The sequence below is a fragment of the Calonectris borealis genome, chromosome 1 (genome assembly GCF_964195595.1).
Source record: "Calonectris borealis chromosome 1, bCalBor7.hap1.2, whole genome shotgun sequence".
In the NCBI taxonomy this organism is placed as follows: Eukaryota; Metazoa; Chordata; class Aves; order Procellariiformes; family Procellariidae; genus Calonectris; species Calonectris borealis.
This window is the reverse complement of record NC_134312.1, coordinates 8,556,041-8,565,641: the sequence shown is the minus strand read 5'-3', so window position 1 is coordinate 8,565,641 and position 9,601 is coordinate 8,556,041. Positions and strand designations below refer to the sequence as shown.

General features: G+C 39.7%; 1 protein-coding gene across 1 annotated transcript; it reads right to left on the bottom strand.

Moving 5' to 3' along the window:
* Positions 1 to 2,716: 2,716 nt before the first annotated feature.
* Positions 2,717 to 9,556, bottom strand: MEIG1 (meiosis/spermiogenesis associated 1). Its single transcript, XM_075144148.1, has 4 exons — positions 9,395 to 9,556; positions 6,952 to 7,084; positions 4,972 to 5,134; positions 2,717 to 2,929 (listed from the first exon to the last, which is right to left on the bottom strand). Exons 2-4 carry the CDS (start codon positions 7,053 to 7,055, stop codon positions 2,801 to 2,803), a joined length of 396 nt encoding a protein of 131 aa, XP_075000249.1. The 5' UTR covers positions 7,056 to 7,084; positions 9,395 to 9,556; the 3' UTR covers positions 2,717 to 2,800.
* Positions 9,557 to 9,601: the final 45 nt, after the last annotated feature.

Here is a 9,601-nt window from a genome sequence, read left to right as displayed (position 1 = left end):
TTGAGCAACCGGGTCTAGTGGAAGATGTCCCTGCCCGTGGCAGGGGGTTGGAACTAGATGATCTTTAAGGTCCCTTCCAGCCCAAACTATTTTATGATTCTAAGAATTAACTCAAGCAAACGTCCTTATACTAGATTAATGTTATTCTGTGATCATAGACAAACTTGAACTGAGACAAGAACCCCTGTACCTGTTTCTTTTTAAAGAGAGGAACCCCTTTGGTTTCATAGCTAAGGCCATTACACACCTAAGGTCTTTAAAAAAAAGAGAGTGGTTTTAAGTAACCTTAAGTTTAGCATGAACTGGAGTGAAATATGGAATGTCAAAGGACAATTATAACTGAAACTGCCGCTGCCAATACAAAACCTGCTATTTTGCTAGTGAGGTGAGTGAACTCCCAAATACAGCATTAGGGCTGACAAAGGCTATATCTGTAAACTGGTCTCCAGCACTAATTGCAAGGCTTTTCTTTCCTTTTCACCCCATTAATCTTTTAAATATTACAGTGAGACTCAACCTTTTAGCACATTGACAATGCTGCAAAATGTAAGTAATAAAATCTAGGTAATCCACTGTCTCAAAGTGAGAAGAGTCGGCCAACTCATACAAAATTTCAGAAGTGGAACATGAGTTCCCATGCTACTTGTTTGAAATGAAAAGAAATCTCCATGGGCTGTATGAAACGCACACTCATTGTTTTAAAACATAATACAAGAGAGAAAGCATCCGATGTTGCAAAAACATTGAGGTGCAGTCAGGTAAAATGAGGGAAGGAATCATCTTTCACATTTGTTTCTATTTTTTAAAGTCTTTCTTTAAAAGAAAGTTAAGCTCTGAAAAGTTACCTGCAGTTTTAATTCCTGTTCTTGAATACCCAACTATGTCTTTTTTATAGACTGAGAAAATGGCTGTACCAAACATTCTCACTTATTCTCTGTGTGCTGGTAGCAATAATTTCTGCCAGTAAATTTGAGTTGGCTATACAACACATCTATTTTTGTGAATTTTTAAAGGCTCCCTTCACATCCACTGGAAAATTTCTTTTTTAGGAATCTATGAAGTTAACAAAGTGAGATCCACTATCTTAAAGGGACAAAATAGATGGATTATCCTGATAATTGTTCTGTTCCCACTATTTGATTGCAAAGTATGCAAAAGTCCTCTCTTAAAAAGTATATCAAGAGCAATCCAAATAAAAAAGAAATCATAATGAAAATTTGAAGTGAAATTTACCGTAGCAATGCTTTATTTCTGTCATTGCAGTAATTCTCTATTTATTTAAAACCATTAAAAACCTTCCTGGAATAAAAAAGCTTCACAGTTGCTTCTGAGTACCTTTCAGTCGTTTCTCCAACAGAGCTCATACAAATTTAAACTAAAAATTTCCAGTAGTCTAAATAAGGTGACTAGATCATCATCACCTATTGCCAATGAGATCTTCTGAATATTGCATCTATACTACTTATTTTGACTTTGAGCTGTAAGTCCTCTATTTCACATCTTGAGTTGGCCACCACCTTAGGTTCAAATGAAGGAGGAATATCCAAAAGACAGATGATCAAATGTACACTGCTAATCCATGCCTAAAACTTAGTTTGGGTTTACAGTCTAGAGACAGGAGATATTAATAACATTGTTAACGATGATGAACACAGCTACTGGTTTACATAATGATAATCTGTTCTACTGGTCAATTATCTGGAGTTTTGGCATCTTAAAGTATTTTACTTAAATTCCCTAATGGCTGAAGGTAAGTATGGCACCTCACGTTTACCGTGTGTCTCAGAGTAGCACATGTATGGACAGCTTCTGCAGGGCTGATGTCACAGCGATGTGTTCAAAGCAAATGTTACATATCTACATTTAGAAGAAATTAATTGTGCCCAGAAGAGCCAACTTCTTTCCATTCAGAACAAAGGGTCTTCAAATGACAAAGTCAGGTGTAGATGTGGACAGCGTGACATTTGAAGTTAGATGAGATGAATTCTGCCCAGAAATCCCACATATCATCTGCATATGTTACCTAACCTTAAATGTTACATGGTATGGATTTCTTGTTCTCCCTACAGTTTTGTACTCCTTCATCCCACCATAGGTAAATCCTCAATCTTTTTTTTCCCCCTCCATAAAACAGCATATGCTGCCAAGTCAATTAATACTTCCTCCTCAAGTAATTAATACTTGCACCTGACAAAAATACTCTGGGGATACCTTACCTATTGCTCAGAAAGACATTTTTGTTGTTACTGTTTCTATCACAATAACTAGTTTTTAAATCTGCAGCTTAGCGCTGGTCCTTGCTACTTGATTGTTCGGTGTCCTTCACTGAATTCTCTGTTTGTCATTCTTGCTATTCTCCAAGGGAACGTCAGCCTTTTGGCCTTACTTTGGCCCTTTGTAGTCTCATAACCGTTAGCTATACCAAGAGACTGTGGTTGACATTAGCCAGTGTCAACAAGATTGTATTGTTTTGAATAAAGATTGATGCCTCTACTTATAATGGACTTTGCACACAGTTAAACCAAATATATGATGCCTATTTGCCAGCTTTTTAACTTTTTGATGTCAAAACATTTGTAACTAGGAAAATGAGGGATAATAAGGTTTTTGGTTATAGCAGGAAAAACCTGGAATTCCTATGTCTATAGTTCCAGGCTTCTCCACATTTCCTCTACTCCCCCTTCCATCCAAGAATGACATCGATACTTAAGGTAAGTCAGATTACACAAATCTCATTTACTGACAGATTCTAACAAACAAACAGATTTATAAAAAATACAAACAGATTAGAAAAACAAAACTAATACACATAAACTTTCACTTTATGGACTTCTTTGTCTTCACATTCTCTTTGTTTATCGTAATAATAGAATGTATTATCCCTCCTCTGAAGTTTCTTAACAAATCCAGTTTCTGGCCAACACTCTACCTATAAATAGAATAAAAAGGATATACATTCACCTAAACATGCTCACATTAAATGATGTTTGTGCATTACATTGGAAAGAATATAAGGTATACTTCCATGGGAAAACCTCATTTGCATCTGAACAGTACTTTGCTATTAATTTGCTTAGCTTTTAAAAAAAGATTAAGAGCAAGATATCAGAAACCAGTTTTCTGGTCTAGTATAGAGAATTTTGTGATCAGAGAAGTCTAGAAATAAGGATCTAAGAATATTTGATAGACTAGAATAATTTTAAAAGTGGGCTAGTTAAAGCTTTTAAAATACATCGTTTAGGAAAAAAACATGGATGTTATTCAGTACTCTGAGGCTAAAAGATTCCACTTCTGTAAGACTGACACACACTTTCTTTGGGATCCTTCTGACCACGAAACATGCGTATATCGTGCTTTTCATTAGCAATTTCATAAAAATAAAGGGAGCTACATGTATCATAGTCTTAAATACAGCAGGATCAGTCCTGCAGGAAACCAGTACCATCCTGGTGCTCTTCAGTGTTCCACATTGTGAAGCTTTAAACTAAAGGCTTGAGCACTTGTACATTCAACTGCTTTATGGCTTTAGTGGCTATCTGCAGCTTGAACACCTATGACTACTTCTGATCAAATTGAACCTTAAAAATCAGATAATAAGAATCCTATTTCTCTTCCAGGCAGGGTTGACAACAGGATGTCAAACTACAGCATTCTCTAATTGGAGAGTCCCAGAAGTGGTAGTTTCATCACTTGCCTTACTACTTTGGACATACAGCTGAGTTATTTGCATCCTCTCTCTAAACATAAGAGTCTTAATATTCATTCCACCTATATTATAATTGCATCATTAATAACAACTGCATTATGGTAACATAATATGGTACGGAATAAACAAGACATTTCAAAACGTGTAAATTGAAGGAGAAATACTGCCAGATCCTGGCAAGTTTGAAGAGAATGCATGCTCATTTTACATTGAGTAAGCGGTGTTCTTTAACTTTTATCAGGGTTTAATTGTTTACAGTTATGCCCTGCCATAAATCTTAAACAGACTGATCCTACCACACTAATTACAGGATTTCCTTTTGCACAGTTAAAGGAATTTACACCACAGCCTTTACAATGTTATCTGAGCCCATGACAAAAGAATAAACTGCATCTTATTATGCACATCAACATTTTGCTATATTTTGAGTTGACTGGGTGAGGAGTGACTTTCTTAGGAACATTCTGACTTATGTGCCCAGGAGGTTAAAATCTTCTAAAAGTGGATTTTTCAATACTATATATGCTGCTTTGGAAGATAAATTACTAAAGATAGTATGTTGTTTGCTGTATTAATCTCTTGGTTGCTATTTTGAATCTCAAGTCGCCACTGAATATCCGGCCATTATTCATTAGCTGATTTGATGCGCTAGGGAGCATTGCCATCAACTATAGTGAGCAGAGGACCAAGTCCTTGATGTTCTCAGTTGATAAATGCCTGTGTCACAACTCCCTTTACCACAGTTGGCATCAAATATTTCTATCGTGGACAGTTTCAATAGAAGCCAAGTTTTGAGTGTGCACGAAGTCTGATTATGCTACCATGCAATTCAACCGTAAAACTGAGGTCGGTAACAATGACACAGGGCTGGCTCCCTGGGCAATGAGTGAGTTTCCTGTCAGGTCTATTGGCAGAGTGATGGGGAAACCTCACAGAGAACTAACTTTGATAAATTCCTTTCCTCAAAACCAAATTATTCTTTTAGATAGCAGCTACATCTATTCAAAGAAATCTATAATGCTTCTAAATGCATGAGAGAGGGGGAACAAAAACACAGGCTGGGTAGTGTTTCTGTTTCACTTCTGTGAAATAAATTATTCTGCACAGTTATAATAGCCCAAGAATTTAAGTCAGACCTGGGAGAAAAAACTGTATCAGAAACTAGCCTAAATGAAAGGAAATAAGCGGCACCTCCATTTTTATTTAATCGTTTAATATGAGACAGAAGTTTAAAGTAATAACCTTTGCAGAGTTTTAAATCTTACCATATCAACTTGTTTTACTTGTTTATATTCAACCTCATCTCTGTATCCAGCTTGCTGAAATCTGTATAAGTTCTCTACATCATCTGACCATTTTTTGGCATGATATATAGATTTTGGTTTGATGTCAGCTTTAGCCATGACTCCAGAAACTTCAGAATTTTTCCTGAAATTAGATTTTTAAAAGTTAAACAGAGAAGACAGAAGCAAGCGATTTTGTTAGGGGCATATAGAAATAGGTAGAACAAAATTTAAAAATAAAGGAATTGCAGACAGTACAATATTATCTTCCCTTCGAAGTCTGAGGTTAAAAAGTCTGAGTTGGAATCGAATTAAATGCACTACTTGATCTCAAACAAAACCCAACTCATCTATACTTCTACACCTCAACTTAACCTACATGAAGTTTATTTGTGCATATTGATGCATTTAAAAAAAAAAAAATCCAGTAATTTTTTTAGTTTCACATCTTCGCAGTTGCTATCCCTTTGGGGCAGGCAGTTTTTCAGGTTTTTCTTTCTTCCTACTGAAGGGACACCAAACTGGGAACCACAAAGTGAAGAGCTGGGCAACTGAAGAACAGCAAACACTCGGGATGGGAGAGGAGGGAAAAGGAGAAATGCACTGCCAGTCACATGGCCACAGTGGAGATGACAAAGATGAGGTCTTAAGAAATAAATTGGATAAGGAGGCAAGGCGCACAACCTACCAAAATTCATCCTATCCTACCCTTGCCCCCTCAAAATCTGCACTGACTGCCACTGACTTCTTCCTCACACAAAACCCATTTGTTCAATCTGAGAAATAGTAAATAGGGTAATCAACTGCTAAACCTGAACAGAGCAGAACTGGGACAAGATGAAACTCAAACTGGAAAAAAAAAAAGAATAAAATAAGCAATCAAAAAAAAAAAATTGTGGAGTCAATAGAAACTCACCAGTGACGGATTTGAACTGTATTTCAAAAAAATATGAATCATTTGACTTCTACCTTATATCTGAATTTCACTGCATTTGCTTTCTTGAGTGTATCTTATTCTGCTACTAAAATAGAACTTTATGCTGCTTCTGCAAGCAAAACACACAGAAAACTATTATGCCTAGCAGATATGATCAGAAATGAGTCCTTTCCTAGTTTTGTAATGTCACCAAGCTTCAGCTTCATAATTAGGAAGGTATCTTCAAAGAAGGAGAAAAAGCTTCTGGATTTTTTAGTGAGAGGATGAACATAGTCTCACTCCCTGTGGGTAGTATGCTGTCTCCAAATCCTGTGCAGTAAAGGAAGTTAAACTTCCTTACTTAGCAAGTTCCTATATCAACTGAGCGCTTGAAAAGTTGAATGCTGATGTCTTATCAAATGCACAAATGCCCTTAAGTCTGTTAGAAAGGCAGAAAAGGAGAAAAAAAAAAATCGCACCGCAGCATAAAAATCTTTGGGAAAATGATATCAAGAATTATTGTTATCATAATGTGGAAATAGCAGAAGTCTGCATTTCTGTCGTCTAACTGTATGAGAGCCATTAGCACAGAAAGAAAGGGCCTTTCATCTCTTACTGCATACACGTTATTAAAAATCAATAAAAATATGCACAAGGGCTGTCTTCTGGCACAGTTCAGCACTCTAAACATTCTTTTACCAGGCTCTGCAACATTTTGTAATTGAAGACATCCATTTGCTAAAAAAAAAAGGTGATTTTCCCACCAGTTATGAGGTGTCACATACAAATTAACATGCTGAGCATATATCCTTATTATAAATCTTTAGTGTAGTCTTTGAGATACCTATCCCAACATAATTTTTTTCTCCTTTGCTGCAAAGGGCCCTTTTGTAGCCGTTACAGAATTTTTCACACACTGTATGCTCATCTATGTTTGATAAGAACTGTTGTCAGTCTGGGACGTAGACAGTCAGTATTATTAGCAATAACATTAGATCTTAATAAATGCTAAACTATAATAATTTAAGTGTCTTATGATAACTTACATGTTACTAGGGTTAAGTACTTCTTTATAGGATGTACTGAATTCATCTAACGAATGTGCTTCTTCAAGACATCTAGATATGCATGGCGCTTCCTGAGTCACCATTAATTCAGATGGCCTGTCCACAGGCGTTCCTGCTCAAAAAATATATATAAAGGTCACATATTTAAAGTGCCAGCTTGGTGGCACAAATAATAAAAGCACCATCCTGATATCTTTAGGCTGCTATTTAAGACCTTTAAAAATTGCACTCTCTGTCTATCGTAGTGCCTCTGAGTTCCAAGCATAGAGCTGGTTTCATTGTACAAGAGCATGAGATGAGCTGTACTCCAGACAGCCTACAATTCAGGGAAAAGACAAAAGACAGCAGACAGATACAGGCAAATGAAAGAATGCAAGAGAATGGTAAGAAAATATTCAGCATAATACTAACACTTCTTATTTAAAGAGGATTGTTGAACAGTGAAGTGGACTTTGCTAAGATGACAATGTTTGCCTACTCTTAATTTAGGGGAAATGGTGAGATTTCATATACCTCTGTTTTGGCTTTGGGAAAACAGTTTTTAATGTCAATCACAGCACAATTTCTCTACAATCCTAAATAGCCTGGGCTTGCATATGGTAGTTTCCTTAATGCTTATACAAATTGTAAAGGTATGTGGAAGGAGAGTGTCTGCTCCTTTAAGGGCATCTGGTCAAGGACCTTTTCAGTGCAACAAGGGATAATAAGAAAAGGAAGGAGCCATAAAACAAGAGCATATGGGGACACAAACCTGACCAGCAAATGATAAGGGAGGCAGTGATGAGAACCAAACCTGGTCAGTCACACTAATTAATGAGGGCATGTGGGAGTGTGAGAATGTTTATTCGAACAAGGTTATCTGATCTGGGACCTTGTCAGTTGGGAAACTAAGGGAAAAAGGGGAAACCAGAAACAAAATACACAAACATAGACCTGACAAAACAAACAGAGACCATGACAAGAAACAAACCTCACCACTCACACTAATTGATGGGCTATCAAGAAACTACAGGCGCCAATTCCAGAAGATCAACCTGGACTTTGCAACTGATTGTAAACCAGGGGGACCCCAGACTCAGAGGGGTGTGGGAATTGATAGAACTGTACAAACCCGTGAGGGATGTGCAGGGGAAGGGGAGTGGGGAGGAACAAAGACAGGAATAGACAGAAAGGAGTATAAAAGAGGCCGGTCGTGTGTAGAACAGGGCTAGTTGGTACACTTGCCTGGCTGAACCCTACACCTGATCATCACAGTTTGTCCTACCTTCGTATATCTACTTATTAAATCTTAATTCCGTGTAATCTCACTCTCTAACCTGTGTGTATGCATGCTGCAAGGACTAATTGCCAGCTACTGGTGACACCTGTGTGCGTAAGAAAACCGGTGCCAGCTCCTGGAGTCAGACCAGGAATATGGGTGCCCTGCAGCCTGTGGTGTCAGCTGCTGGAGTGAGTGGGATTCCCAGCATCAGTAGTTGGAGGGGTCGTAGCTCTCTGGATCTAGGGAGGGTCCTACAGACTTTGTGCCCAGAGTGTCAGCCACTGGGAGGACTGGCATGAGTGGATTTGGTGCCAGCTACTGGAGTCACATCAGGGCATCCCTGGCCTGTGGTGTCAGCTACAGAACTAGCTGGTGAGTAGGGGGACTGTAGGTATCAATCAGACAGGGGGTCCATGCTGGTATGCATAAAGGGACATGTGAACGTGGAGTGCATGACGGACAGGTGTGTGAATGCATGTTTGCTAGCAAGCATCAAGCTGGACTAGTGGGAAAGTAGGGGATCCATGAAGCAAGTAAAGGGGCCTGGGATCTGTGTAGGGCTGCTGGGCAGACAGAGGGGCCATGCTGATACTCAAGGGATCTGCAAATGCGTATGTGCTTGTGAACCTAGAGAGCGGTGTGTGTGTGCCTGCACTACAGTGCAGTGAACTTTTATCACTACCAGCGAAAAAGGAAGAAAGGGACTCGTATGCGTTTATGTTTTATGAGAGTCCTGTATGTAGCTGCTGTAGAAGGCAACTCCTCATCTATAGCAGGCTGTGTGACTAGCTATGTCTGTAACACATGCTCAGCTTTGTGAGTGGTTGAGCCTGCAAATGGGAAAGCAGCAGCTGCATCCCTCTGCCCGGGCAGAGGCCTCAGGTCCCCGGGCAGGAGAGGTGCTGGGCCAGAGCGGCTAGAGGAGATGGCCGCGCTTCTTAGCTCCCGTAACACGAGTCGGCATTCACAGGACCTGTCTGGGATCCTAGAAGAGTCAATAAGAGCCTTCCAATGACTTCAACAGGCTTTACATGAGAGCTGCTTGTATTTGCCAAGGTGTTCAGGCAGACGTCTAGGCCCTGGCCTGAGTCACCGCTGTGACCCCACCCTGCTCCCACCGCCATAGCCACGACCCAGCCGCCCAGCCCTCAGACGACCCACCTGGGTGCGAGGGCCGCAAAGGGGTGCCTCTTCCAAGGCGGGCGGCGGGGAGCGAACGCGGAAGCGCGATGGCGACTCTCCTCACAGCGCTCCTCAGCGCCAACGGCCGCCGCCGACCAGCGTTGCTAGGCAACCGCCCTCCATTGCCTCTTTAAGAAGCCGTTCCCGCCTCTCCCCCCGCGCGTCTGATAGGCCGGCAGGAGGCGG

Bases quoted from the DNA above. Each gene is read 5' to 3' on its own strand.
- MEIG1 (XM_075144148.1), bottom strand. From the start codon at position 7,055: ATGGTGACTCAGGAAGCGCCATGCATATCTAGATGTCTTGAAGAAGCA. The intron at 5,135-6,951 runs GTAAGTTATCAT...ATCTAATTTCAG, and splicing joins GTACTTAACCCTAGTAACAT to GAAAAATTCTGAAGTTTCTG. The intron at 2,930-4,971 runs GTAAGATTTAAA...TTCTATTTATAG, and splicing joins AAGTAAAACAAGTTGATATG to GTAGAGTGTTGGCCAGAAAC.